Genomic DNA, 19,432 nt, shown 5'->3' on the forward strand with positions numbered 1-19,432 from the left:
CATCTCTGTGATATATGAGGCAGATGCTAATGTATTGCCCCACTTTTGGGGAGTATATAAAAAACGGTTTCCTTGTGATTCATTGGGCAATAAACATTTTCCGGCCAAAGATTAAATGCAGCCCACAAAGATGAATCAGTCTTTTAACATTCATGAAGATAAACACAGCAATCTTACATATATTGTCAATTTGGGGCCACTAAATCACTCAATTTACATTTTTAATTACGTTTCGGGAGTCTTCCACAGTCAAAGAAGTGCTCATAAGCAGGGCTTATGGGAGGATTATTTATCCCCTGATTGTTAGGAACACTATGTCATTCTGTATACGTTAGAATATAGTAGTATAATATATGTGCTTCTTGTGTCACCTATCTGCCTCCAGCTTGTTTATTGGACAACAAATCAGTATTATCACCGCTGCCCAATAAGCAGGAGGTTCTCAGTGAAGAAGAGGTGTGTAAAGCACAAGATGGACTGTGCAGAATTCTAAATCCTTTGGCAGGTAAAACAATAAACATATCTATTTCAACTGTGAATTTAGCTGCTTTCCTCGTGTTCTACTTTAATATGAATACAATCTAGTGCATTGCATTTGATATATTATGGCCGGACACTCAGTCACATGGTTGTTGACGTACCTAACAAATTTGTCGCTGTCTATTTTTTTTGTGCATCATGTGATCCCATTAAATATATGTATTCCCTGGCATTATATATATATCTGCCAACTGGGTCCGAAATTGAACTTAAAGGCATGTGAAATGTATATGTACAGTATATGCACTAAGGAAGAGCAAAATTGAGAGTTCTCATTTCCCCAACATCAGTAAAAAGCAGAAGATTTCAGTGACAATTGAACATTATGAAAAATTGCATTTCAATGGAAGTCGATGGGAAGGGCAAAACTAATGTGATTTGGTGAATTAACCATTTGTGGGCCTTGGACATAAGAATATATTCCCTAAAATCTTCCTAGGGCTCCTTAATGACTGGGGTCCTATGTGAACCGGTAGTTTTGCCACCCATGGGCAAAGCATGGGTTCTTTTAAACAGTAAGTCTGTCTAAATATTATTATTAATATTATTTTAATTCAGGATTTATATAGCACCAACAGTGTTATAAACGTTAACCCCCTAAAAAAATGACAACAACTAATATAGCTCTATAGTTATGACTCCTTTGTGACCTGCCACTAGTTTCTTCTTTTCCACAAAGAAGTGATCTTTCACAACTGCTAAAGGAATAGGGTGGTGACGTTGGGATACCTGGAAAGAGATTATTCCACCAAGGGCTCAAGAAGCCATTAAGTAGTCTGCAAGTGTTCAGATGATGCCAGGCTCCTCACAAACCTTAAGTGGATTTACCGTTTAAAGAACAACAGTCTACACAAACAGTTCTATATAGTTTAATAAAGGATTACCATTGAGAAACATATTTTATTCTCGTCTCGTGCACACAAAGAGAATATCGGATGAATGATCATCTTTTTTTTTTTTTTTTTTTGCATGCTAATCTCATTTTGAAAATGAAGAGGTTACTCAACTTCTAAAAATTCTTGTACGACAGAATGCAACTTGGGAAGTGATGCATTGTATTGTATTGTGTTCTCTCATTTCCGAGCATGCGTGGTCTTGTTCTTCTGATTTTTTTCGGACGAAAACTGTACTGAAAAAAACAAAAATCAAGAAAAATTTTTTGTCTTTGTCTCATCGGATAGTTTTGAATAAACTGTTGTGATTGGCTCTTGAAAGCTGTGTACTAACGATCATATTATCGTAAGATTGCTTTGAAAGCTGTATTTTTCATTTGATTTTCTGATCATGTGTACTAGGCTTAACTTCCATTTGTACTCAATGGCTTGGTCTATTAAAGGAATACCTTTTATGTTACAACTGGGAGTTTTCAGGGGCTACAATAGTAAGTTTGACAAAACAATGCTCAAAAATAGTAGTTTCTTAATTATAAATTATTGTAATTTTGCAATAAACTACTGTGTTTTAAGTAACTTTGTCAAATTGATTATTATAGCACCTAAGAAGTGCCAGTTGTAATGTACAATTATATCTTTGAGAATAGGGATGTGGTGTGCTGACTGGCTTTTCTGATCCAGACAGATAACTGCTATATGTCTGTTAAAGCAAGTTGGAAAATAACTTGCTGGCAGGATCATCAGATAATAAAACTATGTTAAAGGAGGGTCTCAGAAAATCAAAGACTACCATAGGCATGTGCACAGAGTGGGCTGGTCTGCGTCTGGGCATGTGTGAATGTGTATATTTATACAATGTGTGTGTGTGTGTATATATGTGTATATATATATATATATATATATATATATATGTGTGTGTGTGTGTGTGTGTGTGTGTGTGTATGTATGTATGTATGTATGTATATATATATATATATATATATATATATATATATATATATACACTGCTCAAAAAAATTAAAGGAACACTTTGAAAACACATCAGATCTCAATGGGTAAAAATATCATGCTGGATATCTATACTGATATGGACTAGGTAATGTGTTAAGATCGAAACAATGCCACATTGATTAATTGGAATGAAAATTATCAACCTACAGAGGGTTGAATTCAAAGACACCCCGAAAATCAAAGTGAAAAATATATTGCAGCAGGCTAGTCCATTTTGCTGAAATTTCAATGCAGCAACTCAAAATGGTAATCAGTAGTTTGTATGGCCCCATACTTGTATGCATTTCTGAAAATGTCAGGGTGTGCTCCTAATGGGCCAACGGATGGTGTCCTGGAGTATTTTCTTCCAGATCTGAACCAGGGCATCACTGAGCTCCTGAACAGACTGAGGTGCAAGTCCCAGAGGTGTTCTATTGGATTTAGTTCAGGCAAGCGTAGGAGCCATTCAGTGGTATCAATTCCTTCATCGTCCAGGAGCTGGTTGCATACTCTCGCCACATGAGGCCAGGCACTGTTGTGCACCAGGAGAAACTCAGGACCCACTGCGCCAGTATAGCGTCTTTGAAAATGCCGTGGAGGACGACGAAACGCGTTGACGCAGCTTCCGGTTACGGACAAGATGGAACGTCACTTCCGGTCTGACACTTCCTGGCCGCATCGTGGAACGCACGCCAAGCGCTGCTCACACGAGGCATACATATGCGCTTATACCAATACATGTTTGTAAAAATGTTTTTCGACTTGCTAAGCACAATAAATTGTTCAAACATACTTCACCATGTATGGCCTTTCTATATTTTAAATGGTGGATACGGAGGCGGACTTTTTACCTATCCTCATCCAAGGCTATATGGAGAAATATCTCTGAGATCCTGGCAAAGAGGGCTTATGTGCAATATATATCCAAGGCTCAAAAATTCTGGCAATTTGGTGAGTGGGGAACCGAGAGGGGTGACCTATCACTTTGGAGCACTTTGAATAATCTTCAGCACCTGAGCGCTTTATTTGGATCACGTTTAAGGACTTTTGTTTTATCTACAATATTTTTTCACGTCTAAGATTTTTTCTCATGTATTTATAAAATGTATAATATTTATTTCACATGATGTGCACTATCACTAATGCTAGCGCTGCTTAATTTTTGGTTTGTAATATATTTCTAAGATTTGCTTAGTGTTGCAGCTGCTGCATATATTATAATTCATGCACCTTATATATATTTATTGACTCACATATTTTTAGCTGATCTACCAGCGCGGGTATTAATTTAGTTTTATCACAGTATAGGGTCTGACAGTGGGTCCAAGGATTTCATCCCGATACCTAATGGCAATCAGGGTGCCATTTTTTAGCCTCTCCAGAACATCACTGACCCACCACCAAACCGGTCATGCTGAACGATGTTACAGGCAGCATAACATTCTCCATGGCTTCTCCAGACCCTTTCACCTCAGTCAGGGTGAACCTGCTCTCATCTGTGAAAAGCCTAAGGTGACAGTGGCGGACCTGTCAACCGAGCTCCAAGGTGCTGGGCAGTGAACACAGGGCCCACTAGAGGACATCAGGCCTTTAGGCCACCCTCTTGAAGTCTATTTCTTCACACCAGTGGCCTGCTGGAGGTCATTTTGTAGGGCTCTGGCAGTGTTCATCCTGTTCCTCCTTGCACAAAGGAACAGATACTGGTCCTGCTGATGGGTTAAGGACCTTCTATGGCTCTATCCAGCTCTCCTAGAGTAACTGCCTGTCTCCTGAAATCTCCTCCATGCTCTCGAGACTGTGCTGGGAGGCACAGCAAACCTTCTGGCAATGGCACGTATTGATGTGCCATCCTGGAGGAGTTGGACAGTCTGTGCAACCTCTATAGGGTCCAGGTTACGTCTCATGCTACTAGTAGTGATACTGACCATAGCCAAATGCAAAACTAGTGAAAACAGTCAGAAAAGATGAACAGGGAAAACAAATGTCAGTGGCCTCCACCTGTAAAAAACATTCCTGTTTTGGAGGTTGTCCCTTTGTTGCCCATTTAGTATACCTATTGTAAATTTCCTTAACACCAAAGCAGCTGAAACTGATTATCAACCCTCTGCTCCTTAACTGACCAGATCAGATATCCCAGGAGTTTAACTGACTTGATGCTATACTCTGATAAAAAAGTGTTTCCTTAATTTATTTTAGCAGTATATATATATATATATATATATATATATATATATATATATATATATATATATATATATCGTGAAAAGTATTAGGATGCCTGCCTTTATACGTACATAGTTACATAGCTGGTGAGGTTGGATAGAGACAATAGTCCATCCAGTTCAACCTATGTTGGTGTGTTTGTGTAATTAATTTTTTTCCCATATCGCTGTGTATTGTGTTCCATAAGATGCACATCCAAGAGTCTTTTGAAACTATCAATATTTCCTGTTGACACCACTGATTGTAGAAGAAAGTTCCACATCCTTACTGCCCTGACAGTGAAAACCCCCTACACAGCCTAAGGCTAAACCACTCCTCCTCCAATCTCATTGTGTGGCCCCATGTCCTCTTACACTCCCTGAGAGTAAATAGTTTCCTACCTACACAGGGATTACCATTGAGGTATTTGTATATCGCTATCATATCTCCTCTCAAGCGTCTTTGATACATTTAGCGCTTGTAGTCCTCCTCCAGCCCCCTTATTAAATTTGTCACGCTTCTCTGGACTCTCTCCAGCTCCAGCATATCCTTTCTGAAAATCGGTGACCAGAAATGGACAGAATACTTCAGATGTGGCCGAACCAGAGTTTTATAAAGTGGTAGAATTATCATTTTATCTCTGGAGTAAATCATTTTTTTAATTCATGCAAATAATCTGCTGTCTTTGCTTGCTGCAGCTTGTTGCATGCTATTGTCATTTACTTGGACACTCAAATCCTTCTCCATCCTGGAATCCCCCAGAGCTTTTTCCCCTAGTAAGTAACTTGCATTTATATTTTTAACCCCCAAATGCATTACTTTATATTTTGCAATGTTAAACCTCATTTGCCATCTAGTTGCCCACTTCATTATGTTATTGAGGTCTTAGTATACGCACATGAACTTTAAAGGCATCCCAGTCTTAGTCCGGAGGGTTCAATGTTGAGTTGGTCCACCCTCTGCAGCTATAACAGCTTCAACTCTTCTGGGAATGTTGTCCACAAGGTTTAGGAGTGTGTCTATGGGAATGTTGGACCATTTTTCCAGAAGCGCGTTTGTGAGGTCAGGCACTGATGTAGGATGAGAAGGCCTGGCTCACAGTCTCTACTCTAATTCCTCCCAAAGGTGTTCTATCGGGTAGAGGTCAAAACACTGTGCATGTCAGTCAAGTTCCTCCACCCAAAACTCGCTCATCCATGTCTTTATGGACCTTGCTTTGTGCACTGGTCCAAATCATTTGGTTGAGGGGGGATTATGGTGTGGAGTTGTTTTTCAGGGGTTGGGCTTGGCCCCTAGGTTCATGTGAAGGGAACTCTTAAGACGTCAGCATACCAAGACATTTTGGACAATTTCATGCTCCAAGCTTTGTGGGAACAGTTTGGGGATGACCCCTTCCTATTCCAACTTGAATGCGTAGTAAAGTCCATAAAGACATGGATGAGTGAGTTTGGGGTGGAGAAACTTAACTGGTCTGAACAGAATCCTGACCTCAACCCAATAGAACACCTTTGGGATGAATTAGAGTGGAGACTGCGTGACAGGCCTTCTTTTCCAACATCGGTGCCTGACCTCACAAATGTGCTTCTGGAAGAATGGTCAATTATTCCCATTGACACACTCCTAAACCTTGTGAAAAGCCTTCGAAAAAGAGTTGAAGTTGTTATAGCTGCAATGAGTGGGTCAACTCAATATCGAAACCTAAGGACTAAGATTGGGATGCCATTAAAGTTCATGTGCGTATAAAGGCAGGTGTCCCAATACTTTTGACAATATAGTGTGTGTGTGTGTGTGTGTGTGTATATATATATATATATATATATATATATATATATATATATATATATATATATATATACACATTTTTGTGTGTTTGAGCTTCGGGTTGCACACCCTAATGCCATAGGCTGTGCACACCTACTGTATGAAGACTGGTGTGTTAATGCTGTTGACAAATTGCATTAGTCTGTATATGTTGATTATGTCCATAGTTCTATTTTAAACCACTGAATGTGTTGTATTTCCATATACAATAACGTTAATGTCTATTAGAATTTCTTCTACACATACCAACCTAAATTTGTCACTCCAGATAAAATGCCAGGCTAAGACAAAGTAAGTCAATGCACTACAACCACCACCAACTAGTGATTGCGCTAACGCCAAGGCTAGCCTGCATATATAAGTCCAGAGTGAAAGGAAAATATAGTTCTAAAAGGCTGGATAACTGAATTCTAAAGAACCTTGCTGCTCTCAACACACTAGTGGGTGCCGGAAGCCAAAAACAAAACAAAAAGAGAGAGAGAGAGCACAGGCTCATAGTACAGTTTCCCTTTATTAAACGATTGATTAAACAAAGTAATAAAAATTGCACTCACAAACACAGGCTTTTATCCGACATAACATCCATTATGGTTACATTGCAGCTGTTGTTTAAAACCTCCCCTGTGTAAGAAGAGTAACAGCACTTTGAGCCTGTGCTAGAGCAACAAAGGAAGTGCTACAACCCCAAAATCCCTTAAGGATAGACAGGATGAGATCAAGACATCTGGACCTGGACTTACATAGTACTGAACGTCCAAAATCCAATGAAGAGAGTAAAAATGCACTAACAAGTCGTAGCATAAAAAAATGTATATCATTATTTAATCCATCAAATTGACGTGTTTCAGTCTCATACATAGGCCTTAGTCATAATTATGACTAAGGCCTATGTAGGAGGCTAAAACATGTCAATTTTTAGGAATTGAATCCCTTTTTATGAGTTGATGGATTAAAAAAAGGTATACATTTTATTATGCCAAGACTTCCTATTGCCGAATCTTTACTGTCTTCACTATGAGCCTGTGCGTGCTCTCTTTTTGTTTTGTTTTTAATAAATGTTAATAACATGGAAATATAAATCTTTTATAAGTAATCCTGCACAGTTTTTTAAAAAAAGTATGAATATTCAGATACATGTTTAAGTCCAATGATGAATGGTTTTTTTTTGTTATTTTTAATGGAAAGTCGTCATAACAATAATCCCTCAGTATTTTGCATGACCTGATAATGAGGCATTTTGCATTCTGTTTATATTTTTATTTTGCGTTGTGTCTAGATTCATCTTCCCCCACCCAAGACTGTACCCAGGATATATGCTAAACGGTATTAGCTATTCACAGAATAAGTGAGCCCCTCTTATTGGCGTCAAGGTTTCTGATTAACTCCGGCCACTCATGGCGACAGTTTTCATTTTGCTCTGATCTCCAGAAAGATACGGCACTTATTATTGTACTTTTTACTTTGTAGATATAAAATTTGCATGTTCATTTCCCCCACAGCGGCTGTAATTTCCTCTGTGTGCAATGCATTATTATTAATGTGTTAATGAAATCAGCACAGCCTACTGTAAGTGGTTCTATGCCCTCCCAGTGTTCCCAGCATACAGTAGGGCTCGTTCATCAGTTTACAAGATAAACATATTTTGTAAAAGGAATAGTTTACCCCCTGTTCCCCCTCTATATTTAGAACCTGCCTGGTAAAACATTAAAACAGACATTACTTTATATGGAGAGAATAGTAGAACAAGTAACAGTAGAAAAGTCACATGACCTCCCCCCCTTATGAACCCCATCTCTCTGACCCTGGACGCTAAAGCTGCATGCTGGGACAGCTCCATAACCAGTTCGGCTGCAGAGTAATTTTTTTTATTTGTCCTATATAAATGAAAATCTTAATATTTGTCAATAAAATTATTTAAACCCCAGAACATTTTATATTTTCTGAAAGCAGGGACCCTGTAGAATAAAAAGGTGATAGTTGCAAATTTTTGTGTTACATGATATTTGCACAACCTGGTAATGAGGCATTTTGAATTCTGTTTATATTTTTTTATTTTGCGCACATTTTCAGGAAAAAATATATTAAAATTAATTTTAGTGCAAAAACATGTAATAAAATACCCATTTTTGGTTAAAATAAAAACAATGACAGTGCATCGAGTAAATACATACCAAACATTCCATGTTTTAAAATTTAGTGTGTCCGCGATTTTGCCAAAAACTATGGTGCCCAAAAATCACCGTAGGTGACACTTTTAAAGCCTTTACAGCTCAACAGTTTAGCATTAACTAGGAGCTCTTGTGCTAGAATTATTGTTCTCACTCTGACATTGGCGGCGATATGTCACACTTGTGGTGCGACCATGGTTTACATATGCGTGCACACCCTGGGCTCGCATTTGCATTTGCTCAGGCGTGCAGGGCAATGGGGGTTATTATTTTTTAAAAATATATTTTATTATCATTTTTTTTTTAAACTTTATTTTATTTTTTTATATGTCTTTACTTGATTGCTATCACAAAGGGTTATTAAACCCCTGTGTGATAGCATTGGGCCGGCGACAGATACTCTTTGTGGAGACATTAAGGGTCTAAAGCCGATTGTCGGCCGCAAATATTCGGCCGCCGACCGATCGGCCGATTGTAGGCTTGTTAGTATGATTCTTCCGACAGCCGACAGCGCATTTTCGGCCGAAAAGAATCTGTCGTGCAGGCATTAAAATTTTTGTAGGCCAACACCAAAACGGCCGATTGTGTGTCAGTCAGTACAGATTTCGGCCGACAGACAGCAGATTTGCAAGACTGGGCATGCTCAGAGAAGAAAAAAGACACGGAAAGTTAACCATCACATGACATCACTTCTGCAGTCGGCTGTTGTTGGCCGACAAAATTCGTTTGCAGTCTTTTGCACTTTTCAGCGGACAGGACAGCCCTGGACAAAAGACAGCCGACGATCGGTACGTGTGTACGGGGCTTAATAGACCCCAATGTCTCCCCTGCCCTTTACACCATCTAACCAAGCACAGATCAGCTTGGTTAGATGTGTCCTCTGGCTGTACTGGCCAGGAAAGGGTGCATCTAAAAACTGGAAGTGGCATGGATTTGCCTTGGTCCCACTGCAATTCCACTCCCCCTGCTGGCGGTTATGTTCCTGGGCACCAGTTATAGTGGGAGAGCCCAGGAACCACGGGAGCCATCAGCTTGTGTTTTAAGGTTCACTCTTTGGAGGTACGTAGTTTTAGGCAACGTTTTTTTTTTTCCATTTTAGATAAAGTAAGGGAAGGGTTATAACCCCTGTAAGGTTTATTTTTTGCCATCTGTTTCAAAGATTTCCCTTCTCTTCCTGTCCCATAGCGAAATAGGAAGTGAGAGGAAACCCCTGCAAATAATCATTGGGGGACCCCAGATCACCAGAACTAGTGTCCCCATTGGAAGATTTCCCCTCCATTGCTTTCCTGGGGACAACCCAAAATTTGGGAATTTCTTTTACTTTCACATTCAATGATAATGGTAAACAGGACAAATAGAGAGGGCGAATATCCCTAAGGGGGGCACAGAGTGCAATAAAAACTGACATAAGTTCCAATTCATCTACACTCTATCCAAAACTGAAAAAAAAAAAAAAAGTTTTGCCTTTAGTTATAAATCACTTCAACTCTGGAAGGTTTAGCCCTTTTCATGACCAGCCCATTTTTTGCGATAAGGCACTCCGTTATTTTAACTGACAATTGCACGGTCATGCAACAAATATACCCAAATAAAATTGATGTCTTTTTTTTCCCACAGATTGAGCTTTCTTTTGGTGGTATTTGATCACCTCTGCGATTTTTATAAACAAAAAAAGAGCGACAATTTGGGAAAAAACAATATTTTTTACTTTCTGCTACAAAACATTTCTTCATCAATTTAGGCCAATATGTATTCCGTTAAATATTTTTGGTCAAAAAAATCCCAATAAGTGCATATTAATTGGTTTGCGCAAAAGTTATTTTGTCTACAAACTATGGGATATATTTATGGAATTGCTATTTATTTAACAATAGGTGGTGATCAGTGACCTATAGTGGGACTGCGATATTGTGGTGACAAATCGGACACGGGAAGTAACTGTTACACTAATATAAGTGCAATGTTTTCATTATATATACCCTACTAATTTCTGCAGAAACTCTTTGGTTGTGACAGAAGATGATTAGATATGACAGTTACATCTGTAGTTCTACATTATGTAGGCGCCCCCTGAGGGGTCAGGCTCCATAACAGCCACATCCCTCGATAATTAAAAAAATTCCTGTCCTGTCCAAAAAAAAAAAAATCATTTGTAGCTCGGTTCAGTTTTTATTGAAAAATGGTAGCGCTCCTTGGTTCCCAATGGATATGCCTTGTTTAATACTGTATGTATATTGATCACATAACACAATCATTAGTGCATGACTCTTGTGTAGAGATTTGAATCTGCTCAAGCTGCAAGCCGCGATGACAGGCATCCATACTTTCCGCTGTGTCATAATAAATCATTTATTCCTCAGAAGAATACAGCTTTGACCTGCAGGTTTCTTTCAATTGTTAATATCACTTGACAGCTAATAAAATCTATTGAGTCTACATCATTGGTTTTATACAATGTACATTTCTATTTTCTGAAAGCTCTAGTTATACTGTCCAGAACAGGCAGACCATGGATGCCAACTACCAAGTCAAGGTGCTAGGGGTTACCTGCTGCTGTAAAATGTTATTGCTATTACAGAACTGGGTATATTTATGCATGCCAGCATTGCTCCACCAGCCTCCATAGTAGGTGGAAGCGGTTAAGAAGCTGTGAGGTGAGACCTCCCTGTTATGTTCTCACTGGAGGGCACCACCTGAGACAAGAATTTAAGTTGACTGTGTGTCAGAGGCCATGCTGGCTGACCATGTGGTCATTCCTCATTGTATTTATGTAACACCTGGGAATTGTTACTAAAGATGCAGCTCTCTGTTTGCCCACAAGATGGCGGTGTTCACTGCAGGGGAGGACTGGGAAGGGGGGCAGGGTGGCAACCACCCCCTGGGCCGCTCAGATGCCGGTCCTGCCTAAAACTCCAACCTGCCGAAATCTCCAACCACGTTATTTCCAGTGAGTGTACACTGGGAATAATTGGAGATTTTGAGCACTTGGTGTTTTCTCACCGGCAGCCAATACATCCGAGTACATGGTATAATTAGTGCAGATTCTTACATCGCCTCCAAGGCGGTGGCAACTAGCGGGCGGAGTAAGAATCTGCACTAATTATACCATGTACTCGGGTGTATAGGCTGCCGGTGTTATGTGAAAACACCAAGTGCTCGAAATCTCCAATTATTCCTAGTCTACACCCACCAGAAATAACGTGGTTGGAGGTTTCGGCAGGTTGGAGTTTTCGGCAGTACACCGAGTAAAAAGGCCGCACTCAGTGATGGATTAATGTAGGGGCCAGATACTGTATACAGCTGCTGGTCGCCGCTACACAATGTTATATTTGCAGAGCTGCAGCGGAGTGGTATGAGTGGGCAGAGTACGCTCCTGCACCCAGCCTGCACAATACTAACACAGTCACTTCCCTGTCAGGCAGAGTGATCTCCGCCCAACAGGAGCTTCCTAGGCCCCGCCTGGCGTAATGTCATGTATTTTTGTTAAACCTCCTTTGCTTCCATTAACATTAAATGATGTTACCACATTGCATCATGTTCGTCTTGCTTCATAACATCAATATCCATTATAAAACCAGGTGGGCATGGATGGTGAGCTGATTCGATGGATCATTGGGCCACTTGACTGGATTTGCCCCCCAGGCCTAAGGCTGATTCACTGGTTTGCTTTGCCATGGGTCTAACACAAGTGCCCAGAGCAATCTGGGAAACGTAGTCCCAAAGGAAGATTAGACTTACAGTGAAGCTGGGGTTGCAAATACAAGGCCCGTAAGTAGCAGCTATAATTTGTCCCTTGAGGTACTTGGTCCCTAGAGGTACTTGGGTTGATTTCATTGTATCAGTTATTAAACTGGTCTTTTATTTAAACCTTTCTTTAGCATGATCATGAGGGAAGGGAGAAACCAGAGAAAGCAATAAGTTTTGGCTCCCATTAAACCACTTGACATTTTTAGACAGTTTGGAAATTACCTGGATTTCTAGGAGTTAAAAGTTAAGCTCATCTTTTGAAAAAAATAAAATAAAAAATTATAATACATTTACATATGTTTGCAGGTAAACAAAAAAGTGCATTTATTATTTTATTTTTTCTTAGGAGCTGGTAGAGCATTGCACCCCAGCAGATCGTGTGTGCAATGACAGGCTCCTGCACACACTGCCCACAGCTCTCTGCCTGTACCTCTGTATGGGCAGACAGTATCTGAGCTGTAGGACAGTGGGAATGAACAACAATTACAAGCTTGTCTGCCGAAGAGACCCACACAACCACATCCATTTTAAATTTTGACAGCAGGTGAGTATGTAAGTGGAAAGGACGAGTGGGGCTGATTCGTTGGTAACATGTTACATCCTAAAAACATCACCAATCTTGTCTCAAAGTATCACCCAAACTGTCCTCTCCGCTCCTCCCAAGACCTCCTGCTCCCTAGCTCCCTTGTCTCTTCCTCCCATGCTCACCTCCATGACTTCTCCAGAGCCTCTGCTATCCCCTAGAACTCTCTACCCCAATCTGTCTAGCCTACCTCTACTCTAGCTACCTTTAGACGATCCCTGAAAACTCATCTCTTCAGGGAAACCTATTGCACCTTCACAGTGACAACTTTGTCAAACAGCACACGGTGACTGGAAAATGGGTGATTTATGCATGTATTCTCTTGATTTATGAAATTACAACCACTATCCTTTTGAGTCTTTGCATATAACTGACTCTGCAGTGTGCTTTCTCTTAATACAGTATATAGTATACCACGATCAATCAAGACTTTTTACATTTATTCAACTAACACCTTAGCATGGTTACTGCACAGTTCTGATTTGATCCTTATCATATGTGGACTTCTGTATGTCTTGGACTGTCTTCCATATGGTCACAATTTTGTAAATCATCTATGTATTGCTTCTTTTTGTCATGGTTTGATGCACATTCATATTAGCATTTGTTTGAGAAAACCCATCCTCGTTTTTACCTGACAATTATGTACCAAAGTACCTTTGCATGCCCTATTGAACTAGATTTACACAAGACTTGGAGGTTTTGTCGCAACTTGTGCTTTATTACCAGTGCTATTCTGCTTTGTAACTTGCTTGATTGTAAGTGAAGAACTTGTCTTTTAATAGAATCTGTGGTGTCTTATTTATATGAACTCCCCTGCAAGTGCTGTTTTTGGTGGATTCTGTGTATCACAGTATAAAGAATCGTGTGCTCTCTGTAGATCCAAAGATATATAGAAACCCTACCTTGACAAGGATTCAGATACACCATATTGTCAAAAGTCTTGGGACTCCTGCCTTTACATGCACATGAACTTTAATGGCATCCAAGTCTTAGTCCGTAGGGTTCAATATTAAATTGGCCCACCCTTTGCAACTGTAACAGCTTCAACTCTTCTGGGAAGGCTGTCCACAAGGTTAAGGAGCGTGTCTATAGGAATGTTTGATTATTTTTTCATAAGCTCATTTGTCAGGTCAGGCACTGATGTTGAAAGAGGAGACAAGGCTTGCAGTCTCTGCTCTAATTCATCCCAAAGGTGTTCTCTCAGTTTGAGGTCAGAACTCTGTGCAGGCCAGTTAAGTTTCTCCACCCCAAACTCGCTCATCCATGTCTTTATGGACCTTGCTTTGTGCACTGGTCCAGATCATTTGGTGGAGGGGGGATTATGGTGTGGGGTTGTCTTTCAGGGGTTGGAACTATTAAGTCTTCAGCATAACAAGACATTTTGGACAATTGTGGGTATAGGATTGTGTATATGGGATTGTATGGTTGGGTTTTCATTACTGTTTTTTTTGTTTTTTTTTTTGGTTGAGCAAGATGAACTTGACAGACCCCCTAAAAGGTACGGGCTCCTTGACTTGGCTCTGTTTATCATTTACAACATAAAAAAGAATGTGCTGCCACCTCTAAGAAAACTGACTTGTGTCGTATACACTCTTCCTTCCCCTAACTTCAAGATGGGGATTGTCCTCCGTAAACGTGGTGCGGGGTGAGGCTACTGTTGGGATCCATCATCCTAAGGCCTGAAGCAGGTATAGGACAGAATATTGGTGGCTTTGTTTAGGCCAGGCCTCCCAGGGGTGCTCACATATTGGCCAGACCTAAAGGGGTGCCCAGGGGAAGAGTCCATACTCAAAGTACCTGGTGAGACAAAGGGGACTATTTTATGCTAGGCAGGAATGGATTAAGGAAAGTCGATGCTCCTTGCTATCTGGTTGTTAGGTGCATGTGGAGATCCTGCAGCCCAGCACATGGTCAAGCTACTGCACAACAATACTTATCTTGCTTTATATTGAGGAACACTTCTATTAAGAAAGAACTTAATGACTTATACTTTTACACCTAATAGTAAACACACATATGGGGACTTTTCAGAGTGACACATCTTCATATTTTAACCACTTCTGGACCGGAAGGTTTTCCCCCCTTAATGACCAGGCCATTTTTTGCGATTCGGCACTGCATTATTTTAACTAACAATTGGGCGGTTGTACAAAGCTGTACCCAAATAAAATTGATGTCCTTTTTTTCTCACAAATAGAGCTTTCTTTTGTTGGTATTTGATCACCTCTGCGATTTTTTGTTTTTGCACTATAAAGAAAAAAAGAGCGACAATTCTGAAAAAAAAAAAAAAAAAACTTTCTGCTATATAACATTCCCAATAAAAAAAATGTAAAAATCAAAATTTTTCATCATTTAAGCTAATTTGTATTCTGCTACATATTTATGGTAAAAAAGAACAAAACCTAATAAGCGTATATTGATTGGTTTGCGCAAAAGTTATACTACAAACTAGGGGAAAGATTTATGTCATTTTTATTTATATATTTTTTTTTTTTTACTAGTAATGGCGGTGATCAGCGATTTTTGGCGGGACTGCAACATTGTGGCAGACAGATCGGACACCCAACAAACATTTTTTACACTTTTGGGGGGGGGGGGTACCAGTGACATTACTACAGTAATCAGTGCTAATAATATGCACTGTTACTGTACTACTGACACTGGCAGGGAAGGGTTTAACACCAGGGGCGATCAATGGGTTAAATGTTCCCTAGGGGGTGCTTTTTAACTGGGGGGGTATGGGCTTGCTGCATGAACACAGAGACCTGTGTTCCTAAATAAGAGGAACACAGGATCCCTGTGTTCATTACTGACATAACAGCGGTCTGCCGTGTTTACAATGACAGACCGCCCTTCTGTCTACATGGGGAGCAATCGCGGGTATCCAGCGGCAATCATGGCCGCCAGATCCACTGATTGGCTCCCCCTGTGGGCAATCAGCGTGTGTGCATGCCCCCACTAGCCATCCTGCGAAGCGATGTACATGTAAGTTGTTTCGCGGGACAGAACTGACCTGCCGTAGTAAAACCACGGCGGCTGGTCGGCAAGTGTTTAAATTGTTTCAACGGCGTGGTAGTCTATCTATAGGGCTACAAAGAATTTGATGAAAAAGACAGCATTTTTTATTTTTGCATATCTATTTGTGATTAATGCCCTAAGAGTTTTTTTCTTGTTTTTCATGTTCAGTATGTTTCTTTAAAGTCTGGGTATCTTCCAGCTATTGTTTATATATAGGATATGACAAGTTTCTTGTGACAAGAACGTTAAAGGCAAATAATGTGTACCTTCCCTGCATAGCAATAAAAACATGACAGGTGTTGTAATCCTTCCTACTCTATTTAAAACAAGACAAAAAGTTTTGACTATATAAGGCTATAAATCAAAGTTATTCCAGTTCTTTTAAAAACAGCAATAAATACAAAAAACATTGTTATGTACATTAAAATACAAGGTAAACATCACAGAATAAAGGGCTGTCAAAGGAGCTGTCAACTCCCAGCACTTCACCTGCCTCTCCCTACACTGTATTTTATGAGTCGGTTACTCCCGTTCTTTCCTTCCACTTTATTATATGTCTAAATTATTTTTTAGACCTGCATGAATTGAGGCTTTTAAGAGAATTAGCATAATATTCATTTTTAGCCTTCAGAAAAAATGCTTAAAAAGGTTCTTCAGTCTGTAGAAAAAAAAAAAATTAAAGTCAGCAGCTATAAATACTGCAGCTGCTGACTATTAATTTAAGCACACTTACCTGGTCCAGGGACCCGAGATGTTTTTTTGCCGTTCTTCGGGTCCCCGGTATGTCAAGTTTGGTAAGCTGGCTGTGACTCCTTGGGGCTTCACAGCTGGCTTTTCACTGTCCAAAGTCGTGCTGCTTTTTGTGGATGGTCCCACAGCTTCTTGGGGCTTGTGACGTGTCCCAAGAGGTGGCGGGCGGGGACGAGGGACATCTTCCGGTGAAATTGCCTAGGCAATTCTAGCAGGAGTGGGTACTTGTCAAAACTAGGTACCTCCCCTCTACCATTTAAGACAAAGTTCAGCTTTAAATTCTCTATTAAAGTTTAAAGGGAAAACTTTGGTCACTTTCCATAGATCCACTTAATGTACAGTTTGTGGTATTTTTCAACAAAAACTGTTTCTGTGTATATGCCACACTTAAAATGTGTATAGACAATATGAAGGCACAATATGACCTCCGGAGATCTTCAGAGATTCAAAATGTTGTACTTCAAGCTCTTGCAAGCCTTTTCCACCCCCCCCCCTTCAGTTGGTGGTGTTGGTGTCTGTCAGTATGCATTAGGTATATTCTGATCCTGCCAAAAATTGGTGAGTGTCATGTCAGTCATATCATGTCAATGGGTGCCTTACTGTTTATGGTGTGGTATAGTAGAGAAAACCCAAAATCTTTGGCAGTTGCCAGTCAATGAGCAATGCAGCTTTATTTATTGAATTACCTCCTTCTTATATACTGTAGTTCTCATATAGGTAAGGGGTGACGTCGCCAGGGGGCGCCGCTCCTCTTGTGACGTCACCAACCGGTGCATGCTGTCAAATAGCAAGCCAGGCATTCGGTGGTTTGCCTTCGTTGACTGCTGAGCGATTTTTTTTTTTCTTTTGTGGGTGCGACGGGTGTCGTGATTGATGATGAATTTACATCGGAAGACATTTTTTTTTTATTATTTTTAAATAAAGGAATTGACAAAAATGTCTGTGTTTTTATTACTTTTTGACAATTTTTGGGTGAATGTGTAGGGGTACTCTTGTTAAAGGGGCTTTTAGTATTCAATAAGCCCCCTACCCACAGACCCCCACAACCACCACCTAGAGTTGTGGGATGAGGCTCTTGTGCCCATTAACATGGGGACAAGATGCTTTGGGGTGGGGGGGCAGACCCCCCCCCATGTTGAGGGCATGCAGCCTGGTAAAGTTCAGGAGGGTGCCCCTTTCCTGGTCTGCCAGGCTGCATGCTCGGATAACGGTCTGGTATGGATTTTGGTGCAGACCCCACACCGTTTTTTTTTTTTTAAACATTTTTCTATTTCCGGCAATGGTATTTTATTGCTGGTAATGTAAATGCCATTTCATTAATTTTTTTTTCTTTAGAAATGTTATTTTTGCTGCAGCATGTTCTATATATGCTACAGATGTGCCACTTTACAGACAGACTAAGGGAACACCCAGGCACTATATTTAAAGGTTTTTTTTATTTTTATTGTTGCACTTTAAGCATCATTAAAATCACTGCTCCTGTAAAAAAGGTCTTTAAAAAAAAAATTGCTTTGATACATGTTCCACAGGACAGTACCCAGACCCCCATACCTTTTTTATAGCCAATAATTTGCATATAAATCTTCAAAATGGGGACTTTTGATTTTTCAAGTTCGGGTACCATAGACTTTAATAGGGTTTGCCTTTCGGGTCAGAACTTTTTTTCTGTTCGGAAGCTTTGGTGCAAACCGAATGAGGGGGGGGGGGGGTTCGTGTTCCTTCAATCTAAACCAATCTCCATGGTACTTCTCTTTTGCTACCAGATATTCTAAGCATCATTCAACCTGGAAGGCTGAGGATATACTATATACAGGGTATGTTAGAGAATACAAATTGCACACATACACACACACACTCATATGATATAGGTTGAGCTGGATAAAGCTGTCTTTTTTTAACCCAAATAAAAAGGATAACTGTAACAAAAGCTAGTAGGAAGCGTTGTGTTTGGGGATCGGTCTGGTGGAGGGAAGTTTTGCCGAACATGGCGGCCAATGTAACCTCCAATCCTTCTCAGCTACTGCCGCTCGACCTGGTGGATAAATGTATAGGATCCCGTATTCACATTGTCATGAAGAGTGATAAAGGCATGCTTCTAGGATTTGATGACTTCGTCAATATGGTCCTAGAAGATGTCACTGAATTTGAGATCACACCTGAGGGAAGACGAATTACAAAACTTGATCAAATCTTGCTAATTGGAAACAATATAACCATGCTTGTACCTGGAGGAGAAAGTTCTGAAGTATGAATGGGTTGTGAAGTTCAAGAATCCATCACTTCCTAATCCTGTATATTACAGTGGAACTGGGTGCCCTGGCATCAGAAGAATGTGTATTATGGGCAAAGAAGTGAAATATCTTCATAGAGATGGCTTATGAAATATTAAAAAATATATCTAAAGGCAAAACGTTTTTTTCATTTTGGATAAAGCAGGAAATAAGTACAAATACAGTGCATGTGGTGGTGGTTGCATTTGTGGGAAATTAAGGGAAATTTCTCAAAGCCAACAGATGTCCCCCACAAAACAAAAAAAGAACAAGTAGGAGGAATTCTCTATAAAGTGTGCTGAAGTCATTCCTGGGAACCAAGTATCTGTATTAGAAGATATCCCCTTTTATGCTTGTTCTACCAACATCCCACATTTTTGGATATTTTTCCATTTTTAGTCCCAGTGACAATGGTCACCTAGTGGGGACAGAGACAATAAGTCTGCC

The 19,432-nt window shown here is 40.1% G+C and overlaps 1 protein-coding gene across 1 annotated transcript; it reads left to right on the forward strand.

Annotated features, from left to right (window-relative positions):
• Positions 1-18,657: 18,657 nt before the first annotated feature.
• On the forward strand, positions 18,658-19,106 carry LOC309559015 (U6 snRNA-associated Sm-like protein LSm5). The gene has a single exon (XM_082262125.1). The coding sequence runs from the start codon at positions 18,700-18,702 to the stop codon at positions 18,964-18,966; it is 267 nt and encodes an 88-aa protein (XP_082118251.1). The 5' UTR covers positions 18,658-18,699; the 3' UTR covers positions 18,967-19,106.
• Positions 19,107-19,432: the final 326 nt, after the last annotated feature.

This window comes from Pelophylax lessonae (assembly GCF_965119305.1).
Source record: "Pelophylax lessonae genome assembly, chromosome: 1".
In the NCBI taxonomy this organism is placed as follows: domain Eukaryota; kingdom Metazoa; phylum Chordata; class Amphibia; order Anura; family Ranidae; genus Pelophylax; species Pelophylax lessonae.

Coding starts and splice junctions, on each gene's coding strand:
- LOC309559015 (XM_082262125.1), top strand. CDS start 18,700: ATGGCGGCCAATGTAACCTCCAATCCTTCTCAGCTACTGCCGCTCGAC.